General features: G+C 43.6%; 1 protein-coding gene across 3 annotated transcripts in view; it reads right to left on the bottom strand.

Annotated features, from left to right (window-relative positions):
- Positions 1 to 19,650, bottom strand: part of NR6A1 (nuclear receptor subfamily 6 group A member 1) — a 31,038-nt gene extending 11,388 nt beyond the window's left edge. For 2 of the 3 annotated variants that reach the window (XM_054998145.1, XM_054998142.1), the window contains exons 1-4: positions 18,937 to 19,056; positions 10,097 to 10,327; positions 2,398 to 2,453; positions 85 to 242 (exon numbers count right to left, since the gene is read on the bottom strand). In XM_054998145.1, the coding sequence (XP_054854120.1) occupies positions 85 to 242; positions 2,398 to 2,453; positions 10,097 to 10,327; positions 18,937 to 18,952 (461 nt within the window). In that variant the 5' untranslated portion in view covers positions 18,953 to 19,056. Of the gene's footprint in view, positions 1 to 84; positions 243 to 2,397; positions 2,454 to 10,096; positions 10,328 to 18,936; positions 19,057 to 19,403 lie in introns of those variants that run through there. The other variant, XM_054998143.1, reaches the window with a different exon arrangement.
- Between the last annotated feature and the right edge of the window lie 3,727 nt (positions 19,651 to 23,377).

The following is a 23,377-nucleotide window of genomic DNA, read 5'->3' as shown; positions in this document are numbered from 1 at the left end:
CTTGTAGAAATATTATGCAGATGCAAGTAAAAATTGCCCTACCCAACCAAATCATTAATATTTTGCCCCTCTCCCAAGTCCCACCTTGAAGATGGAGTTGAGACAGGGGATGGCTGGTTGCTCTCGGACACCCCATTGCCAGGAGAGCTGTTGTCACTGTCCCCGTTGTTGCTCCAAGAAATATTGGCTTCCCCTTCAAATTCTTGCCCAGACATGATGCGCTCAATCTCTTCCTCAGATATCTTTCAAAGAGAAAAGAAACAGATTGCAGTGAATGCTGCTCTGCCTTCCAAAGCCAAGCTTGATCAAGCATTGCATGATACAGACAGTGCTATCCCCCCTAAACATTCCAAAGCAGCCCTAGAAGCAGAGTGCATGGTTTCATTTCACTCAGAGTCTGCTTGGAGCTTTTCCTCCCTACAGAATAGCCTACGACCAACTCCCACGTGGTGCAACGGGTGGCGGAGGAGCTTTCAGGATACAGAGCAGGATTGCCCAGCACTTATTGCTGTTGTCTGGGCACAAACATCAGATGTAGTTTAGATGTGGTGTTGGTATCCACCCTGAGCCCGCTTGCGGAGAGGGCGGAAAACAAATTTGAAATAAGAAACAAGTGACTTCCCTACTTCATGCTTCCAAAGATGCTTTTGGAAATACACAGACTTCTGGGCCAGGGACAGCAAAATAGACATAAAATCTCCCTCCTCTGTTTGTTTGACATGCTTAGCCTTGGCTTCCATAGGGCTAAAGGTGGATTGAAATGAACCACAGCAGAGAATTACAGCTGATCACAGGACTTCCACTGGCTGCTCATTCAAATCACTGGCCTTGCAAAAATCAGAAGGACTAAAGCTCTCCTGTCCTCCTCCACCACATCATCTTGTTTATATCATGTGTCCCTTTTCTTTGGTAGGAGAAAAGAGCTGGTCTGCCATCACCGAGCATGCATCGACTACCTCTGGAAGTAAACCAGGAAACACAAAATTCCAAGCCACATTACAGCAGTGATAGCAATTAGAAAGATGAATGCAGACAGCTACCTACAAAGGAGTTCATATGGTTCCATGCCAGGAGCAACTGGTTGCACATATGACATTATTTTTTGCCGTACTCAGAAGAGTCTCAAGAGCACTCAACAGTCTCCCATGCTACAGGCAGTTATATAATTATTTTCATGAGGACTGCAACGACCCTGGTATCTCCCCCTTCCTCCCCCTGTGCTGTGTTTACTATCCTAAAGTTATCAGTACTGAAACACAAAGTCCACTCAGCAAATCTTGTCCATGAGCTTTGCTTTGGGTCAGGTTTCAACTTGTGACTTACTTCAGCTGATTCTTGTGTGTCATGAAAAGGAAGGACTGCTTCTCAGTGTACCCCCCCCCCCAGTAAATAGTTGACTAATCCCTCAGGAATTCCTGTTAATAGAAAGTTAAAGTCTACATCTTTGGAAGAAAGAAAACTAAAGCATTCCTTGCAAGGGAAAGGACCTGAACTTAAGAGTTGCTGTTCCTGGCCTGAGAAACCTTCATTCCATAAGAACATTTTGCTGCAACATTAAAAGTCAAATATAAAAGCACTCTCCACCTTCTAAAGCAGTCCTTCTGGTGGCCATCTGGAAAGTGGCAATCATTTCTCACTTGTGTGGCAGAAGCTATTGCGCTGAATTACCCAGCATTTTACAAGACATCTCCCAACAAGCCAGCTCATCAATCAGCAAGACATTTACTGGGTTTCCCGTGTGCAACAACTTAAGAAATTGTGCTGTGATCACGGAAAGATTTACGGAGAGCCTGGCAGGGACTGAAGGGCTTTCGTAGGTTGATGAAGGAGAGAAGGATTGCTCCTGGTCTGGAGAGACTATCAGCTGATTCGCAGAGCCAGTTGAAAGAAATTCGTGACAGGGTTAGGAAGGCTCCATATGCCCAGAAGCTGGCCTGAAACACTACCTTGCATCCTCAAAGGCGTGGGGTTGATAAACCACCCCCACCACTCCTGTCCTATTTAAGGAAAACTCAGGAAAATGAGCACTGAATGGCTTTCCCTCCTGCCAAGATACACCAACAGAGGTCACAACTGCTGGAGGAAAGTACAGAAAGATAAACCCATGCACAACAGGCACACTGCTTCTCCCTGTCACAAATCATGTCTCTGCCCAACACAGTTAGCAATGGGGGCATTATTAAAGGGCAGGAAGCTGCAGAACAGAAAAGGTTTCCCCCTCCTTGAACATAACAGTAACAATCCAAAGGTGTTTTGAAATTCCAGTGGCAGCAATAGGACCAAAACACTTAAATGCTCAACTGCAGACTTGTTAGGAGGCCTAGAGCCTGGGTATAGAAAAGAGACAAAAGGGCAGCAGAAGAAGGCTAGGTTCAGACACCCCAACAGATAGCTCACCTGGACAGGCCCAATGCTCTTGTTCCTGCCTCCTGGCATGCCATCTTCTCGGATTGCTGAAAAAAGGGAAAGAAGCGCAAGAACAACTGGTCAGGAGCTGAAACAAGGCAGTCAGGGAAATGGAAGAATATGCTCTCCCTCTCCATCCAAAACAAGCAATTGGAAAGTTCCCAAAAGAATGTGACTAGGGCTGACAGCCCTCACCCCATTGGATATTTGACCCAACGAAAGCTAGGATCATGGCTGTACACCATTCTTCTCTTTCCCACTCCTGAGAATTCTTTGCAGGCAGTACTGAAACTACCACCTTTTTGGGATCACACTGATGACTCATGCCATCTGAACTTCTGTGAGAAGCACAGTTTTGGGATATGGCACCAGCAGGACATTTGTAAAAGGAAGGCACATCAAGAGACATCTTGACTGCAGAGGTTTAGAAGCAAGTTCTATACTTCAGGAGGTCTAGCACATGAAAAGGAAAACACTCTGATCTGTTTAAAGGGAAAAAAAATTTCTCTAGGATGAAGTTCTGGACAAATTGGTTCTGCTAGTTTGCAACAAAACCCAGTTTGCACAGTGCTGACTGGCTGAAGCCTGTGAAAACACAGATTCTCCCCCTCACTTTACTCAGAGCAGTTCTACACCACAAAGACACTTTTAAAAAGTGTAGATAGTGTAATATATATATGTGATTTAAGCTTTTTTTTAAGGCAGTCATATCACTCAAAGCATGAGGGAGGGACAAAATCCCTGACCAAATCAGTATTCAAGTAACTTGCCTGCTGATTGAATTGTGAAAGCAGGAAGAAACCAAGCTCAACCTTCCGCCTGAAAAAAGTCACAGCAGGTGCATTTGTGCGCAGCTGTTCAGAGCTCTTCTAATTTGCCTCTGGCCTTATTCCTGGGCCACAGCTGGGTGCAATTGGGCTCCATCTACTGGTTGGACTAAAGTGTTGCTGCTACTGGGACACAAGTGCCAGCTCAGCCACAGACTCACCAGGTGGGACTTGGGGAAGCCACAGCAAACAACAATTGGCTTAGCAAACATATTGAAAATTGCAAGGTTCTTTTTATGCATGAAAAATGTCAGTTACTATGGTTGCTATCAATAAAGAGCAGCATGTTTGGGTAAAAAAACTCTTTGCCGCTTTCTGATCTTTTAGCAGTGCCTGCTACTTGAAAACCAATGCAGAGCAGAAAGCCACTTCTGGGGGAGCATAGAAAGAGGGGGCTGGAGATGTTATTTCGCTAGCTGTTTAAGTTTTCATTCCAAGAGCAGTTATCATGTCAAATTATTTGAAAAGCCCTTCCAAAAGGACATTTTATTCCAGCATACCCAAGGCCCTTTTGATGCCCACAAGCTGAAAGGGTGTGCTTTGTAGGCGGTGCTTGAAAATACACAGCTCATCTTCCTTCAGCTGAATGGCTGAAAGCAAGCTAGAACCCATCTCCATTAACACTTCACAGCAGTTGGATCTCATGCAGAAGCCTCTGAAGGAGAATAAACTTATTCTGAATCAACACAGAAGGAGCTCATCTTCTGGAATGCTTGGAACTCCTGACAGTTTGATATTACAGCTACACTTCTGAAGCCAAATCACTAAGGAGCAGCGTTAGTCTCCAAACACACGGACTCTACATGCTCACTCTTTGCAGACAAGCCATCCTTTACCTGCAACTCTTACCCAGAACTGTGTCCCCAATTTAGCCATTATTTGTCAGAATGCCAGATGAGACACCAAGTCTTGAGGGCAAACTGCAGCACAGCCACTGTATTTACCTTCTCCAAGGAGAGATGTTAATTAGATTCCCCTCTAATCGCTCTCAACAAATCAAACCCAGATAGGCTGTCAGAAATTGTCTCCCCAATTCCCTTACAGTCTCACTGAGTATGCTGTGAAGATGCCCTACATTTTACTTTGAAGTTTGATGGTAGCTAATAAACTCTTCAACCCTTTAAACTACTTCATCCATAGAGGACAAGTTGCTGAGACAGAAGAGAACTTTAAATCAGAAAACGATAGACCCACCCCCTGTCATCTCCCGTCAAGAGGGTAGGTGGCAGAATGGGGAGTGCTTCACTCTAGTCCACATGGAGGCAACATGGTCAGTCAAATCCTGGACTGTGGGGACCACTGAGCCAATGCTGTAATAAGGCAGCCCTTTGGGTCCAAGCCTGTCCCAAAGCCTGGCTGTGCATGGTAAGGGTAATAAGCATCCCTATGAGACCCATGTGGATACGTTTGTCTATACCATTGGGAAATTTGTAAGGTTATGGAAATTTATTCATGACTAAGCCTGTTCATTTACCTGACCAGGTCAAGATGCAATGACTTCCCAAGGTTTTAAAAGCCAGGAGTGTCAATTAGAAGAGGGACATCCTCCAAAGACAGGTCAACATGAACCCAGCATGGAAATGGGCTTTTAAAAAAAAGTCATCTGGAGTATTCAAATGTAGATTGTCATCACTTTCTGCAGGGCTAAGAGTTTCTGCCTTCTACAATGACATCCAAGTTTACCATCTTTCATAGAAAACATTTAAGCCACAACCAAGTTGTTCATCTTTAAGGTGCTGCAGGACTCTTGTTCTGGGAGTTAATGAGATATCCAAAGGTTTTTTTACAAGAAGAAAGGAGACAGATAAAACACAGCACTGCTTCCACCGAGTTTCCAGTTTGCACTTTTCAACAGTGCCCAGAAGAGGTCACTCTTTTTTAATGGAAACCAGTAGCATTTCCAATAAGGCCATTTGTTTTGTCATCCTCATAGTTTATTGTCTTAGAGGGCTTTTGTCTGCAAAGATCCAGAGGAGTTAGCCGTGTTAGTCTGTAGTAGCAAAATCAAAAAGATTTTGTCTGCAAAGGAACCTGAGATGACAACACAAAGCAGTGAAAGCAGCCCTTGGAACTGAAATCACATCCATTTAATTTAATTGGCTATTTTAAAGCAGGTCCCTGCCCCCAAGCCTTGAGCTGGGACTATTTGTTTAAGATTTATATCTTGAACTGTAGCTCCTCAGAGCCTGCAGGGCTGCTAATGTAGGATAACAATGAAATGATAGCAATTTGGGGATCTTACTGTCTACTGATGATCTCACTTCTGATAGCTCTTTTTATTATTTTAAGGTTTTAGCTTATTTTATTCTGCTGCTAATTTTAGAGTATTGAATTTTTTTGGCTTACAAAACTAACATTTTATGTGTTTGTTTTGTTTTGTGAATCACTCTGTATGTCAATTTAAGGACAGAAAAGCAGGACACCAAAATTCCAAATCAATATCGTATCTGATACCTTTTCCTTTATGCAATGTTCTTCTAACTTTTGTAATCCTAGTCCTATTATGTTGCTTACTGAATGCCTTATGCTTTCTGATTACATGATTTTATATTTTGTGATCCACTGTGCAGGGGCCACTACAGAAAAAGTCCTGCTCCCTGTTGCTATCAATCTAGCCTTATATGAGAGGAACATGAGAAGAAGAGCAGTCTCTCATATTCTCAGTGTGCAGGAAGAAGTAATAAACAGGACTAGAAATTGTCTGTTTCCATATAAGTTTATGAAAACACTGCCTCCCCCCAATAGCAGCAGCAAGGGGTGTGGGAATGATCTCCACACTCCACCTGAGTTCATATGTTGCTCACTGCTGCTGCATCTACACCTGCTCCTTTTGCAGTCAAGAAATATACCATAATGTTTTTATCCCACTTTCACCAAAGTTAAAAGTGGCTTACAAAAATTTAAATACAGCCACCAACATCTAAAAAAAATGGCAGCAGTATTACTCAAGTGCTAACATCTGATTAAATTGTGAAATTCTCTGCCAGCAGGCACAGTGTTGGCCACCACAAACACTGATGATTTTAAAAAGGGATTAATAGCCATGGTGACTAAAGGGAACCTTCATATTCAGAGGCAGTAAACAGCTGAATACCAGTTGGATGAGGCAACATCAGAAAAGACCTTGGCCTCTAATCATAGCTGTTGGTCACTGCATAAAACAGGTTGCTGGCATATATGGATCACTGGCCTGATCCAACAACAATCTTAGGGTCTCATGAATTTTAAGGTTTAGGGAAGCCAGTATCATTGCAGGACAAAACAATTACCTCTTTCTAGGGGAAAGGAAAGACTAATGTAAAACCTTATGAGATCGCCAATTTTTGATGTGGCACCAAGAAATCACTAGCGGTGTCCTTCAGATAGCTGAGGGTCAGATTACATAGAGGTTTAAAGAATAAAACCAGCTCTTTGGAATCATGTCCGGAAACAAATTGCAGAACTTTTGCTACAGGGATGGGGTGACTACTGCAACATGCTCTTGTTGATAGCCTTTCCATGCTGTTTTGGCTCAAATGGAGTTTCCAAAAGGTCTTCAAAGTCAGCCTCACTAGCATATGAGCTATTACAGCCAGGTCCTGTCTTTTCAGGAAAGGGCACAGTTAGCATACCAACTCAAATTGGCAAAGGCACTTCAAGCTATGGATGTGCATCTAAGGATCAGATTTAAAAGCACTGGGCTGATAACCTGCTCCACTGGCCCTCCTTGATGAGCAGACTGAAACCAAAAAAGCCATTTTGTAGGTAAGGAACCTCAGATCACATTAGATACCTGCCATTAAGCCTGAATGGTTTACCATGAGTTGGGCAAGGACCAACAGAAAGTCTCACACAAAGGTGTTGGCGCTGTCACTGGAGGATGGAGCCTGATGAGGCCCTTGAACAGCTGCTTCATAAGAGGCTGGGTGAAAAGTGAACATTCCTGGATGAAGTAATGTGAAACTGAAACAGCAGCAAGAAGGGAAAAGGCACAGTGATCTGCAGACAGCCAGGAGTTCTTGATGTGGAGCTGCCTCTCTTGCAATGGCCTAATAGTGTGATTGCCATAGTGTGCGCCCCACACTGAAGTATCTGTTATGAGAACATCTGAGGTGATGGAGAACCTCCTAGGAGTAGGCAGCGAGATGTCCACCACTGGAGACTTGACTATTGTTGACAGAAGGTGCAGAACTTTCTCCTGCAAATCCTGCATCAGTTGTTATTGAAAAGGACTCATTCCTATCCTGTTGAAAAACAGCATAGTAATGGAAGCTATCATAAAGTTGATCAGCTGCTGGATTTGTCTGGAAGACTGTAATGGATGCTGTAAAAAAGCCAATGCAAGGTGATAATGAGCCCTGTCTGAAGGGAGAAAAGCTCTCCCTGAGAAAAGTATGCCCTGGGAAATTACAGAGTCCTTAATGGTACAGATGGGATTTCTCCCCATTGACATGCAGGTCAAGGGTAGACAGGAGGCAAGAACCATTTGCACATGGTGGAGGAGGAAGAGGTGACATGGGGCCATGAGGAGCTAATCATCTATGCAGACATTATCCTCTGATGACTTGTTACAACCATGGTGATGTACAGGCCTAATGACAACACCCTCTACTGATAGTGGCCAACTCTCCCAGCAAGTTGGAGGAACTTGAGATGCTGTGGCTGTATTGAGATGTGGAAGTAGCCATATCTGAGGTTAATAAAACCAAGCTAGCAATCATAGATGCTAGGGTCACCTTATTGGGTCTGATGTATTTGTTGACCTTCAGAGATCATGGAAGGAGCAAAGACCTACATCTTCCTTGAAGACAATAAAGTATATTTAGTAGAACGCTAGAATCATTTTGGAAGGGTGATGCCACTTCTATCACCTCCTCCTTCTGGAGAAGGGAGTCCATCTCGAGAAAGTGAGTGGGGCTGGGGGAGAGAATGCATTTGAATACTCTGGATGGAAGAAACAAAGCAAACTATTCCATACCCCAAAATGTTGATGGTGAGAACTCAATTGTCCTTGGATATACTTTCCCATATTGTAAGATGTTGATGAAGCAACGGGACTGCCAGTAAGGATAATGGAGGGGAATAGTCAAAAACTCCACTTGGGGCCTTCCGATGTCTGTGAGTGTTGGGAGGCAAACAGCTTTGGAGGAAGAGGCAGATGTTCATGATGAAAGGCTTGTATGACAACCAATCCAAATAGGAATCAGATGGCCTGGTCTAATAGGAAGAGCCTAACCACAGCTTTGGAGTCTCGTACATGGTAACAGTAAGGCCCATGGAGAAAGCAATGAATTTCAGCTTTTGCACTCTATCCAGTGCCCTACCAGTTCTGGAGCTGAACAAGTCTTCTTCCTCCAAAATGCAAACTCAATATTCTCACTTTAACCTCATGGGTTAATGAGGGTGACTTGAGCCAAGCATGGTATCTTAAGGCAACAGATACAGCTACAACATGCTACATGGTAGGAGGTAATTATTTATAAGCTTTTGTCTTTGACAATCATAGCCATCTGCTTGATTTTATCTTGAAGATGGGATCCATGGACCAACAAAGTCTCATTCCAGAGAAAGTACTGATACTTAGGCATGCAGACATGGTAGCTGGCCACCTTCAAAGACAAGGCAGTGGAAGAGTAGAATCCCTTGCCCGTGCCCTCTTAGTTTTCTGCCTTTGACATCAGAAGGCATACAACACTGGGAGGCTTCCATCATGTTAGAATTTGGGAAGAGTGGCAACAAAGAAGTTCCTTTTCTGATATATCTTGGTGCAGATGACTTTTCCCACAACTGCTTCACCAACTTCAATAGGGCTGGAAGCACTGGCAATGCCACTGGCATCTCAGAATCAGCATCAACATCAGCATCAACAAACCTAGACACTGAGAGTCAAAACAGACGAGATGCCTGATGCATGGAGGACACATGTCAGTTTCCTGCAAGGGTCCATGGGAAATGTAGTGAGAAAGAACCTCTGCCAGGGAGAAGAGGGAGAGCTCCCTCTTGCTGCCACCAGCTGCCACCTCTGCCAAAGAACAGCTAGGAGTCTGGTGGATCACTTGTGCCTCACCCACTGAGCAGACCTGAGGCAATGGGTACAAGTCTCAACTATATATTGCTCCTCCAGACACAGGAGACACCAATCATAGTTGTTAGGAAACTCCCTAATCCCACCCCTGCCAACAGATGACACTTTAACTATAAGTCTTCTGCACCGTAGATGCTGAAGCATCACAGAAGACAGAACTGGAGGATGCATAGAGAAGCTGAGGAAAAACTGGAAGAGAGAAGAAAGATGAATATTGTATTTGTAAAAGAAGAAACTAGCCTGCAGAGAAGATGACCCCCAACTGCTGCAGCAGCAAAAAGTAAATGGTTGGGAAGACATGATGCCTCACCCCTTGATAATGTGCCTCTGAGGGCAGAGGATTTTTGCATCTAAAAGCTAGCGCCAAAAGGTTCCAAACCAAAGCTCTGCACAGGTGCAAAGCCCATTAGCATGAGGGTCAAAGACTACACAATTATTACTGCAGGGTTCTGGAAAACTCTGAGCACTTTGTCATCAAAGCATCCTTACACTGGGGACAGGGAGGAGGAAAGAGAAGAGAGCAAGACACATATCCTTAATTTCTCAACTGCTCCCCTAAATACATATGGCACAAAAAGCATGAGGTCTCTTCGACCAGAGATTTTGGACTATTGTTTTATTTGTTGCAATAAGTTTGATCAGCAAAGGTATGAATCTGAAAGCTAGAACATCTGATTTAAATTGTTTACTTAAGACCTATTCATGTGCGACCCAGGTAAAGGACTGCTTCAGCCTCCACAATCATTGTCTCCTACATACACATGGGGAGGAGGGCTCCTACTATTCCATACGAACATACCTTTCCGGTTCATTCCCATCTGGAGGCACTTGAGCAGCCGGCAATACTGGCACCTGTTGCGCTGCTTGCGGGACATCACACAATTTTTGTCTCTGCTGCATCTGTAGACCCTCTTGTTACAAATACTCCGCTTGAAGAAGCCTTTGCAGCCCTCACAGGAGATGATGCCGTAGTGCAGCCCTGTTGCGCGATCTCCACAGATAAGGCAAGTTCTCTGATCAACTCGGTCATCTGCAAGAGGAAACAGCTGTTAGAAATAGGAAGAAAGGTGCCACTTGTCATGCAGCCAGGAGATGCTCAAGAAAGGCAAAAGGAAATATTTAGGGAAGTTTCAGTACATACCCCAACCAACAGCTTTACTGAGAAAGGAACAGGCCAAGTAAGGACTTGGATGGCAGCAGCTTGGAAAAGAGCTCACCTCTGGCTCAGAAAACAACAGGGCAGATACAGCTAAATGTCTTTCCTTTCTGTGTGTAGGGTTCCAATGGGTCAGGGACTGTGGTGCCTGTGTGTCCACTACCATCAATGTGACCTTGCAGAAGGCAGCCAGAAAGCACCATTAACTTTGGAAGAGAGGCACAAGCAAGGATCATATTAAGAGCCTCTAACTCGGCAGAGGAAAAAAGGACTATTGCTAAAAGTAAAGAAATTGAAACACATGAAGCTGTCTGATTCTGAAACCACTGGTCCATCTGGCTCAGCTCTCTAACTGGTAGTGGCTCCTCAGGATGTCAGGTATTTTTTTTCCTAACACAGGCTGTGCTTATAACCAAAGACACCAAGGATCTAATCGGGGACCTTCTTTGGGCAAAGCAGGCATTCTACTACTGAGCTATGACCCACACGTTCACTTTTCACTACTCAAATGCACAAGATAGAGTTTGCTCACGCTAGTTATCTTTGTATTTTACCCTTTGCAAAGCATTACTAGAACCTGGTAAAGGAGAAGAGAAAGAATTTCAATTAGCAGTGTTTAAAAATGATAATAAGGTTGAGGTAACAGTGACTGACTCAGCCTTCCATCCTTCTGAGGTCGGTAAAATAAGTCGACAGTTTCCTGGGGGTAAAGTGTAGATGACTGGGGAAGGCAATGGCAAACCACCTCGTAAAAAGTCTGCCAAGAAAACGTCATGATGCAACGTCCCCCCATGGGTCAGTAATGACTTGGTGCTTGCACAGGGGACTACTTTTACCTAACAGTGATTGACATTCAAGTCCTTTCCTCAAATAAGACAATTTCTGGATTAAAAATAAATACCAAGTGCCACTCCCATTCCCAAGCACAACACCTTTCATTTACCACTTGGTTGGTATCTTAAGACTGTCCCATCTCTGCCAAGACTTAATCAGGCTGAACCAACATCACAGATTCTTGTACGCATATGGTAATTTTCATAGCTGAAGATGACCAAGGCTAGTATCCTCAAAAGCTAAGCTGGGCTCTCATTATCTGGAACCTACGACTAGTCCTGAACCTCAAGTCATACCAGATGGGATGGACTGACTCATCAGTTATCCAGTGACATCCAAAGCCTTCAGTTAATGGAATCATTAGCTCTTCCCTGCTGAAGAAAAGCCATAGCCGGCAAAGGCAATCAACATTGTTAACTACTGATTTCTAAAGCCAGACTACTCAAGTGGCAAACCACCCCCACAGTTTAATATTCTTGGTTCCCTTTTCTAGATGGTACTTAAGGTAACATGAGAAGTCCACCAAATGATCTCACACTGCCAAGGCCCTGAAACTGCAGGCTCGGAAAACAGGCACATGCAAAATCTAATTTCCAAAGAGTGCTTTCAATGCAATTAAACAACGCACATTATGTAGAACAAGATGACAAGTAAGATGTAATACTTTTTCTATGGCTAGATGAGTGGAAAGAGCTTCCACTCACAACAAGACAGTGGGCAAACAAAAAGCGAAGAGCTTGTGAAACAGACTTCCTATCATGGCAAACGCTTGATATGGAATGTGGGTTATTAAGTATATGCCATGTATCAAACTGAACTTAAGAGGGAAAAGGGGGGAGGAGGAAGAAGCCTTCTTCTAATGCTAGAAAGGAATTGTGGTCAATAAGAAACAGAAGTGAAGAAAGCAGATTGTTTTAACTGGAAGCCTTAATAAAGGAAGCCTGGGACTGCAGTAGTGAATCTATGAAACAAACTTCCATGCTAAGGAAGCTTGCACCCTTTAGCCAGCTCCTGAAGAAACACTGGAGAGCCCTCCCCACCCCCAACCCCTAAGTACTGTGGTTAAGAGCAGCTACTAAACAGACTTTGGAGTCACGAGTTGCATAATCTTGGTCTTTAGTTATCGGATGACCACAGAAAGGGGGGTGGAGAGATTAAGAGTCTTCTTTGGTAGGATTTAACTCATCTGTGCTCTTCTAGACTCTCCCATCCCCCTCCCAACCAAAACCATAAATACTGGACTGGCAATTGCCATTGGCCAAGCAGGGGTGATCAAAGGTCTGGTTGGGGTGGGGGGGCTGCTAATACCAGCAATTTGCTCTGCAGCAAAAACTCAGTTTGAACATGAGTAGCAGGGTGACGACTGAGAGAATCTTTTCAAGTGAAGCTAAGAAGGCACTGATGCAAAAAAAAACCCCACAACCAATTAATACTGCCTGTCAAACAGAAGCATCCATTATAAAAATGGCTTGAAAGAGGAACTTGTTTCCAGTTTCTTTCACTTTACAGCTGATTAAATTATCACAAGAGTTCCTTATGTGAAAATGGACTACTGAGAGCAGAAAGGAATGATCTTATTGCCATTCTAGTCTCTACAGTAGACCCTATACATCTTCAGATTCATGACTTGGGATTTCGGTTATTTGCAATCCACAGTCCAGTCATGTGATGTGGTATCCAGCCTATCCTTATTTCCACTATGCCATCATCATCATAATTACATTGTTAAATTTTGCAGGAATATGCTTGTTCTGCTACTAAGATACAGCAGATCCCTACCTCCCAGTATTTGTGGATTCTGTTATTTGTGGTGATCCCCAGAACAGATCCGCTGCAAATGGTATGGGGTATACCGTATTTTCCGATTGCATACAATATGATTTGCAGGAATTCAGGAAACAGTCACTCAAACTTTTGTGCCAACAGATCTACCATACTAAGTTCTAAGGAACCTTTGAAAGTTTAACAAACCACAACAGCAGTCTTTTGGCTGTGGCAAAACCCAGCTTCAAATGGCCCCTGATCAATCCAGAGAGACAGGGGGGGTTGTAACTCCTGACCTTTGTGATTTTCATTCTCATTAATGTTCACTCCTTTCATCAGGGAGAGCAAAAACAGCCATGGCAGAAGTAACCATGACCTTTCCATTTCCTCCAGCTTTTCACTTAATACAAAACCAGAGTGCCTCAAAGTGTTTCTTACCCTTGAAATCTGTATACAGAAAATTCCAAAAAACCCTACAGCTTCTACATTAAAAGGTAGCTCTGCTCCCTTACCTGGCAATGCACTTAGAACTCTGTTAACAACATCAACAAGAACAGTTAAGTAGAACGTGACATTTTTCAGGGAGACTAGTGGTGCAAAGGAGAACTGGAAAGCAATCTTGCTTCCTTCTTAAAGCAGTACTCTGTCCAAATCAAGTCTTAGGAGCAGACACCCACAGTTTGTTCTTCCCAATCTACTGTAAGCTGCTTAATCAACAGTTGCTACTAGGAAAAAAATCTCAGCCTCATATTGTAATTTAAAGGGGTTTTTTTTACAGCTGTTCTTTTACTATATCTCAACCCTCCACCCACACATTAGAGGTCTTTGTTTTCAGGTCACTCTTCATAAGACAAGCCAAGATGATGATTACGTTTAACAAAGCAATCAGAATGAAAGCAGCAAATCTCCCTCAGTCACCCACCCCAACTGATCTTAAGTTTCTGCAGATATAAGTTTACTCACTGCAGCCAAAAGTGCCATTGCTTTATTTTGGAAATAAAAAAAAAATCCATCCTCAGAAATCTGGATTGCTAAAATTTGGGACCACTTTATATTGGAAAAATTACACGATAAAATTTATCAATCTGAACATTTCCCAAAGAAACTAACTTCTTAGAAAAATAGTTTCCTTTTTTTGAATTTATAGAAAAGAAAAACCTTCAGCCCAACTCTAAGATTTTTCAATCCTTAATAATCCTATAAGACATCGCACTGTGTTATTTGCTTATCTGTTTATTGTTCATTGTTATAAACTGTCAATTGTTATTCCCTACTGGTTAATGTTAATATATGGCACTATGTTATATCCGTTCATCTCATTGTTATCTACTTAAATTTAACTGTATTGTGTAAGCAACCAATAAAAGTTGTGTTAAATTTTTTTTTAAAGTTTCTGCAGATAAAGAAATAATAAAATACTCAAAATGGCTTAATCAAGATGTGAAATAATCTCGTTTTAAATTATATTATGGTCAGGCCACAAGAACTTCTGACTGAGTGCCTGCTGATGAGCACCATGCCTTGGACAGAGCAAGACGGCCATCTGGATGCCCACAAATGGCCTGGTGGGGGCGCTCTCAATTCTGTGCTGGATGGATGCCCCCTTTACTCTACATTGCCCGATGGCTGGAGAAATGAGAAGCCCCGCCTACTGCACACTGCCTTTTCAAAAGAGCAGCATCAAACAGTTTTTCAGCTGGGCAAGGGCTTCCCAGTCGTCTCAGCAAACTGCAGCCCACTATCATCTGTTATGCAGGGGACATCCCGCACCTCTGAGAGAGCAGCTCTCCTGAGCAAGGAAAATAGTCACTTCCTGTTTTCATCTCAAGAATCTAATCCAGATTTTACTTGGTTGTGTCAGGCTTCCCTAGGTTCACTTTCAATTTATTTTGATAAAAGGTAAGCATAGAAACAAATTTTGATAAAAATGACAGTAAAACTACCACAATACAATACAGACTTCTATCTGCCATTATATTCAACATTCCAGAATTTCCACACACATTTCACAATAAAAGATGTTAACTATTTGAAAGCTTGACCAGTTGTTTTCATATTGCATATGCCATTACACTAAATATCGCCACAAGATGCTTCTTTGAGTCTGAAAGAAGTGTAGAATTGCTCTGATCTTCCTGGGAAGTTTTTTTTAACATTGGTATGATATATGGTAGCATATATCATTATCGTAAGGACACTGTAGCAATATATGATCAACTGTCTCTACCTTTCTATTTGACAAGGACAGATCTGTTGGGGAAAAGGAATGCAAAGATACCTGCCTTCCCGGAAGGCTGAGGGCAAAACATTAAAACATGCCAAAATAAAAATTTGTCAGGGCTTGGAAATCTTCAAAACACTAAGGCTGCCTGCTGGTAAGAAATTTTTAATATGGTGCACTGTGATAGGGTACCACTATAGCCAGACCCTGTCAGATTGGAGGGCCAAATTCCAGATCCTTTTTTATCTCTTTGGCTTTCTGAAGGCCTAGATGCAAGATTCCCTAGATCCAAGAGCATTCATCTTGGCAGATGGATTTCACACACATGCCACTTCACATCAGGAAAACAGAGCTGGGCTTTAGCTTCAAAAAAAATCCTTCCACTTTTTCAGTGCATATTTTTATATTCACATCTTGTAATCAACTGCCAGCAAGATAGATTAACGGGTCAGCTTAGTAAATTCCAGTGATTTGAGACAAACAACTCCTTTGGTTCACTGACAGTGCAATCCTAAGAAAGTTCCTGTGAGTAAGTCTCACTGAATAGACCCGAGTAGGATTCTTAGTAGACCTGCTTAGGATTGCTCTGCAATCATGTGACATCAATCCCATGCTCGTTTAGGGCACCTAGAAGTATTGTGGCACCTTAGATCAAAGACTCATTTCTCCTGGCAGCTTTTGGTAGGTGTGCAAGAGCAAATGCAGGGCATGGCCTGAGAGTAAGGAGAACCCCAGTTAGGAAGCAGAACAAAAGCCGGGCCATTTGACTAGGTCTGTGTTGCCACAGCAGCACTTCACTGGGTTTTCTGGCAACTCACATACATACCCCACCCCAAATGAGCCATTTCTGGTAATGGTGAAATCAAATTTGGGGGGGGGGGGCACCTGTTTTTCAGAATTAGATCTGGAACAGACCAGTTTGAGAAACACTAAAAAGTAGCCAGGGGAAAATCCCAAAACAAGGAGTATAATGCCCTTTTAATAACTCCAATCAAAATATCACAAAATGAGCATAAACTTTCAAGTTCCCCAGAGCTCTTCATTTGGCAGGATATTCATTACAAAAAATGGCAAGTGAGAGAGAAAAGGACATTTCAGGACATGTTGACAGATGCCAAAAGTTTGGCTGGCTGCAGCATTCTTAAAATGGAGACCAGGAGGGGATGCAGAGTTAATTAGATTACATAGCACTAGAAGCAAAATCAGATTTCATGATACCCTAGAGGCTCCTGGGATGAAGTAGCAAAAACGGAGCCTCTCCCTTTGATTTTAACTGAAGTGTATGCAGTGCTTTCTTGGGAAACATGAACTTCAGTTTTAAAACATGAAAGGCGCTCACTAGTACGTATAACTTGGCTAGCAAATAAAATAGTACTTCTGATATACTAACTGAAAATAAAAGATAATAGCAAACCCAGGGCAGGATTCACCCAGCCTCTTTAGGCATCCCTGTATAGGCAAAAGTATTCTCCTCAGCTTTGGATGCAAAGAGTTCTGTATCTTACTTTAGAGATTGTCATGCACAGACAGCATGCCTATTATAGGTACAATCATCCATCCTATATAGCCTCATTTATATTCTTGAAAATACTAGTGAATTCTGGTGTGTTTGTGAGAAAGATTTGTTTTCATGTCTGCAAGATTCACAGAGCACTTGATTCTAAACAATCTTAAGGAACTTCAGGAAGATGAGGATTTCATAAACTGAAATAAGTCTTCTAAAGCCAATTTGTTTAAAATAGTTTTTGCACATAACCACATCCATATTAATGAGTGGAAAGCATTTTGAAGGCCTCAAAAGCAGCAGAGGCAAGAATATTTGGAAAGCAAGTACTTAAGTTAGCTATTGGTCTTTTAGAAATAAAATACGTGTTTTCTTCAAGCCTTCCCCTTCCCAGGCTTTTGATTTTTCCCCCTGGAACATCCAACATAAGGCAGCCATTGCTGCAGAAAACTCCTACTTCCACTGGAGGTGCCACAAAGTCTCACGCAGGGAGTGCCTCTGCTGGAATTTATTTAGGAGAGACTCTCAGCTCCAAACGAATCCTCCCAGGGCTTCCCTCCCTGCTCTTGAAGAACTATTCACAATAGCTGTAGCTCCTGCTTCTTATTGATCTGGGCCCCAACCCCCATCTTGGAAGAGGAGGAGAGCTTAAGAAAGAAGGCTTCTTCTCAGTGAGTGACAAGGCTGAAAAGCCAGACTGCCCTGCTCAAGACCAGCCCACGCCAGAGGAAGCCTGCAAAGAATTAACCCTGTGTGGACTAAACAAAAACCCAGCTGGGAGAAAGTTTTTGCTCACATGCAGAATGACACAGAAAATCACTCTGCCTGACTGCAATGCATCACAATTTGAATTCTTAAGAACATAAGAGATATGGAGAAGTTCTCTTACCATGAGGCCTTAACTGCAAGAAGTTCTCAAGAACTTTTGAGAGGCACCATTCTGTGACCATGGCTTCTACTGTTGAGGGATTCTCTACTACTATCTGAAGAAGCACTGTATTATTTTGTTTATTTACATTACAGTCCCTCTTTTTCACTGAGACACAAAATGAATTACAGTGCGGATCAGTACAGTCAATTTCAAAGACATTTCCATACACATGCAAATCTGCAAAAATTTAAACCAGCAGAAATCCAATACAGAGTTGAAAAAATGCTGAAACAGAGCATAATTCTAATTTGGCAGCAAGTGTATAGAATATTCTTAGCAGCTAATCTGGGTCTCAGGGCATTCACTAGCTTACAAAGTCATGCTCATGTAGCAGTTGCACATGCAAGAAAAATATAGGTTGAAAAGTCCCCAGCTACTATGGAACTGAGAAAACTGTAATAACTTCTTAGAATTACCAAAGACCAGGGAGTTATTACTTGAATCTGTGGATACCTTGCTGGAGAAACACTCATCAGAAACTTTGACACTAAACAGAGGAAACAAACCTTATTCCCATATGCCTTTTCCCTTTATGGGTGCTAAGTCCCTCACATCCATCACAACTGATTCCCTGAACTAAGCTGGTATTTCAGCTTTGCCTCTAGTTCTGTTCTGGGCTTCAGAAAAATTGGCTAACCCCTTGCTTGGTCACACTTAAATGTCTTTGATTTTAATCAAGCCTAAATAAAGAGCAAAAATTGGACTCACTCCCTAGTGAAGGAAGAAAAGTTCTGGGAGGCAGTTTTGAAAGTCTACAAGTGCAGTTTGCAAGAGAGAAAAAGCAGGAAAAAGAGGGGACACTAAAAAACTGCAAGGCAGCCGGAAGCCCCACTAGGGCTAAGCACAAACAAAAGCAATTAATGCCTCCTCCTCCGATTCAGGGTCCTTAACCGGGGAGGGAAGCAGGACAATTGGTGTGGGGGTCGCAAGCCCCAGCTGTAAAGCACTTACAGAGGAAAGGCGTGTATTCTTAGGAGTCCACACGGTCTTGATACTATCCAGAAAGTGAAATAATGCTTTTCTGCATTGTTGGGGCAGATCACAGGAATTCAGAACAGCAGCTTTGACACCAAGGAAGCTAACACACACACCCCATCCTACTCTAACGGGCTTGCAAAAGATGCTGAGAAGCAGGAGGATGGGGGGTGGCCTGGGCCTATCAGTCCTTCCAATCCAACATTCTTTAACAAGAGTGGCTGCCTTGCGTCCCGCCTGCCCCCAGCTTTTACCTTCCCATGTCTCCATTTCATGCTTCACCCCCTACGCCAAGGGGCTCAAGAGCAGCCATGAAGAGAGCCGGGATCCAGAGCAGGAGCGGCCGCTGCTGGCTGGGAGCCTTCCCAGCACGCCGCTCCCTCTCCGAGCCGCGGACCCAGCAGTCAACCTCCTTCGCAGGTCAGTTTACCAGGGGTCATGTGACACAAAAGTTCAAGCCCTAAGGTCACAACTTGCGGGACCGGGGGGGGGGGGCGGCGAGAGAGACCCGGACCACGTACCGACGCCTCGCCTGCCCGGGCTCAGGGGGGCGCCTGCTCGCCCCGGAACTCCGCGTCTGCTAGTCTACCCGCTCGACCAGCTGGGGTCTTGCGCCGCTCCAATGCAAGCTCCCGCCTCAGCATCCGTGCGGTTTCACCACCGCAGGCATCGCCTCCCATGCCTATCGCCTGCCTCCCACAGAACTCTGCCTCCATGTTACCTTCCATAAAGGTGGCCTCTGGCTTTGTCCCAGCCAAGCAGCCTTCAAGCGAGCAGCTCGGCCCCGAGCCCCATGCCAACAAAGCAGCAACTGCTGCTGCTGCCGCCTGGGGGTTGCGTGCAGCCAGCCAGCCAGCCCCGGCCCACCCGACACAACGAGCCGCTCGCCCAGCGCAGCTCCCGGAGCCTGGTTCGGATTATGCGCCGCCCGAAGCGGCCCCCTCTCCTCTTTCCTGCGGCTAAGCCAAAACATTCCACACCCCAGCCCGATCTCGCCAGAAAGGCTGGACGAGTGATTGATGGGGGGGGGGGGCTTTGCGATTGGATGACAAATATTTGCTGAGCCGACCAATGGGGCCTCCTCTGCTCGGTTTACGGGACTGGCCTTAGCAGCTAAAGCAGAAAATCCCTGCACAAAAAGCAGAGCGACGAGAACGAATAACCCAGCTTTCAAGAAATGCAGCATGCTCTCACCAGTAAGCGACTGTTACAAAAACAAGAGAGAAAGCAAGGAACAAGGCACTGCACTAACGTTAATTACTTCTGGCTTGCTTTGGAGATTCTTTGACGATTAATTACTCTCTGAGCTTTCCCCCACCAGGATGGTACCTCTTCTGTTCCCCAGGTGAATACTTACGCGGTAGCCATGTAGGTCTGCAGTAGCACAGCAGGATTTTAGTCCAGCGAGTCCTTAGAGACCAACGGAGCTCCACAAATCACAGTGAACACATGTTCAATCTAAACAAAGGGGCTCCCACTCTCAAAAGCTTACACTTTGAAAATCTTGTTGGTCTCTGAAGTGCTGCACTACTGTGCAGAGATTCTGGTGATGCAGTTCATTTCTATCCCACACTTCTTCTGAGGAGGAGCATGGGATACATAGTTCTCTCTTCTAATTTTAATCTCACAACAACCCTGTGAAGTGAATTAGCCTTGAAGAGCAGTATTTTGGCCCAAGGCCAAGTAAGCTTTGCAGTATAGCAGGAATTTGAACTAGGGTCTCCCAGATCCCCTAAAAATGCAGCGACAGACCAAATTGGATACTGGCCCATATTCTTTGAACAACAATAGAAAGATAACTTATAAACAGAGACAAGTTATTAAGCATTACAATATGTAAACATTACAAACCTTTTCTTAAGCACTAGATCCAGGACTGTATTTTGACTCCTCTAGAAAGCTTAAAATGCTGACCCTGACAGGATCTTGTGCAAAAGAATCCTGCTGGACCAGAATACTGCTGAAAAGCCCCATGGATGTCATTTTATGGAGGATCAAAGAGCTCAGAGCAGGGACCCTCATAAAGACTTCAGAGAGCAAGCTGCATCCCCAAAATATGTTGGACTGCTTTCAAGCTTGCTAAGTTAACATCCACTATGATCTTGCTACCCCACCCCAAAAGAAGGCAAGAGGACAGCATTCTGCTGTTGGTGTCTCTACCAATGCTTCTCAAGGGCATAGGCCACAGCCAACAGGCTAGGTGCTGTACAGGAAACCTCCCCTTTTCAATCGGAGGAACTGAGCATCATTCCCGTGATTCAGTGCAGATGTGAAAATCACCAGTGGAGCAAGAATGGCTCCAATTTTTCATGGAGGGAGGTGAGGAGAAAAAGTGAGATCTAATCCATGATACAAAGTGGGCCCAACAGACAAGAGAAGGTTTCCCAAGTGAACCTCTATTTTCCTGACCTATGCCCCCAGGGCCATTCTTAACACAGACTCCCAAAAGCAAAAGCAGGAATTTCAAAATGATACCATATCAGAAAAACAGCTGAAACTAACAAAACAGGTTCCAAACTAGCTCAGTTACAATCCTGGCTAGTACTATTTAGTGCACTGTGGGCCACGAGGAAAGTGCTCAGAGCAACACCTGTATGTGCTGTTTCACAGATAACAAACAGCTTTGGGCCGTATCCTTCAGCTCCCTCTCCACCCTTTGCTCAGATCTATCCCTTCTAGCCTGTTAACCTTACTTTTCTTCTACCCCATGGGGAGTGTTAGATCGTGAGATCGTTGGGGCAGAGAAATTTGCATAATGTACACTGATGGTGCTGTATAAAATTATACAAATTCTGGACATTTATCCCTTCAACAAAACTCTCCCTCTGGATATGATCCCAGCTAATTATAGGGAGCTTCAGGGAATGTTTTTTTTTACAGGCTTGAATCTAACCTGCCATTCTTAAGTAAAATCCTAGAGAAGGCAGTAGCTTCTCAATTCTAGGTATTTCTGGATAAAACATTATGTAGATACTTTTCAATCTGGCTTTTGTCTTGTATATGGCAGAGAAGCTGCTTTGATTAACCTGATGGATAATCTACACCACTCTACTGATAGCTGGATTATGTCCTTGTTGGATCTTTTGGATCTCTCAGCTACTTTTGCTACCATTAACCATGGTATCCTTTAAAAACACCTAGAAGAAATAGGCCTTGGTGGTGGTGTGCTGGAGGAGTTTCAGTCCTTTCTGGAGGGTATGTTCCAGATAATTGTGCTGGGGACCTCTCTTCTGACCCTTGGGCATTGGCTTAAGGAGTTCTGCAGAGGGTGCCCCATACTGTTTAACATCTACATGATGTAGCTGTGAGAGATCATACAATGATTTGGAATGAAACATTATTAGTATGCAGATAACAAGAAGAAGAACTGTGCTTATATACCACTTTTCTAGACAGATTAGTGCCCTCCTCAGAGTAGTGAACAAAGTCAGTGTATTATTATCCCCACAGTGGAGCTGGGGTGCTGGGACTGAGAGGAGTGGCTTACCCAAGGTCACCTACTAAGCTCATGGCAATAGTGGGATTCAAACCAGCAGAGTGCACTTAACCACTATGCTACAGCAGCTCTCACTCAACTCTCTCTCTCCTTTTCATTTAATTCAAGGGAGGTAGCAGAGTTGCTTAACAACTGGAGACAATGAAGAACTCAATGAGGTTATATAAATTTAATTAATGAAAAGATAGTATCACGACAGTGCTGTCAACTGGGGATAAAACTGATCTGATAATAAGTGAATTGGAATGTTTTCCCCTTAAAAAAGCAATCTTGCAATCTGGTAGCACTCCTGAATTCCTGACCGACCCTTGATATTAAGGTGATAGAGATAACTAATGTGTTTGTAGGGGGGGGGCGCAATATAACATGCTGGTTTTGACCTTCAAAGCCCTACATAGGTTAGGCCCAAAGCACTGCCTCCACTCATGCATACCTGCTTGTATTCCAAGTTTATCCAGGGAGGCAGTGCTGCAAGTACCAGCAGAGGGTCTCTGCAGCAGCTACTAAACCTCTGAAACTCATAACTCCCACCCACTACACTTTGCCCCCTTATTACAGGTCTTCTAATGCCAGTGGAAAACTTATTTCGAAGGTTTTTGAAAATCAGATCTTACCAGTGTTTTGTATGTTTTACTGTCTTAAAGATTTTAAATTTTATTATAGTTATGAATGTACCAGCATTTTATTGTTATTGAGCATTTTTAATGGAAAGGCAACTGTCATTAGCATTTAATTTTGATTCCTTTCAGCCACATGTAGAACCAGTTTGGGGCTGAAAAGCAGGGTAAAAATGAAACAAACTGAAGTGCTATATTTGTTGGCTCTGAATTCTGGTAAGAGGGTGAGGAAGGGAGAGAGAGGGGGAGAGATTGCCCCTCTGTGCTATAAAGACCATTTCAAGGGCTAGGGAGAATGGAAATGGACACAACTGTTTTCATGCATGGCTCTGATTTTTAAGTCTCGACTTTGCTCTGCTACCTTTAAACCAAGTTTTTGCATTCATGTTACAGAAGGTAATTGCCAAAAGTGCTTTAGTGGCACATGCAGAAAGAGCTCCCACACCAGTTGCACAGAACTCTTCAGAAAAGGGGGGGAGAACCCTTCGTGTATTCTCAGCCACATGAGAAGCCATGTTCCTTACTAGTTCCATTCTGTTTAGCCACAAGAGTGGCCATCTTGAACACGCAAAGCAAAGATCC

Source organism: Eublepharis macularius, chromosome 14 (genome assembly GCF_028583425.1).
Source record: "Eublepharis macularius isolate TG4126 chromosome 14, MPM_Emac_v1.0, whole genome shotgun sequence".
NCBI classification, from domain to species: Eukaryota; Metazoa; Chordata; class Lepidosauria; order Squamata; family Eublepharidae; genus Eublepharis; species Eublepharis macularius.
Note: the sequence above shows the minus strand (reverse complement) of the source record. Positions and strands in the feature narration are given on the sequence as shown.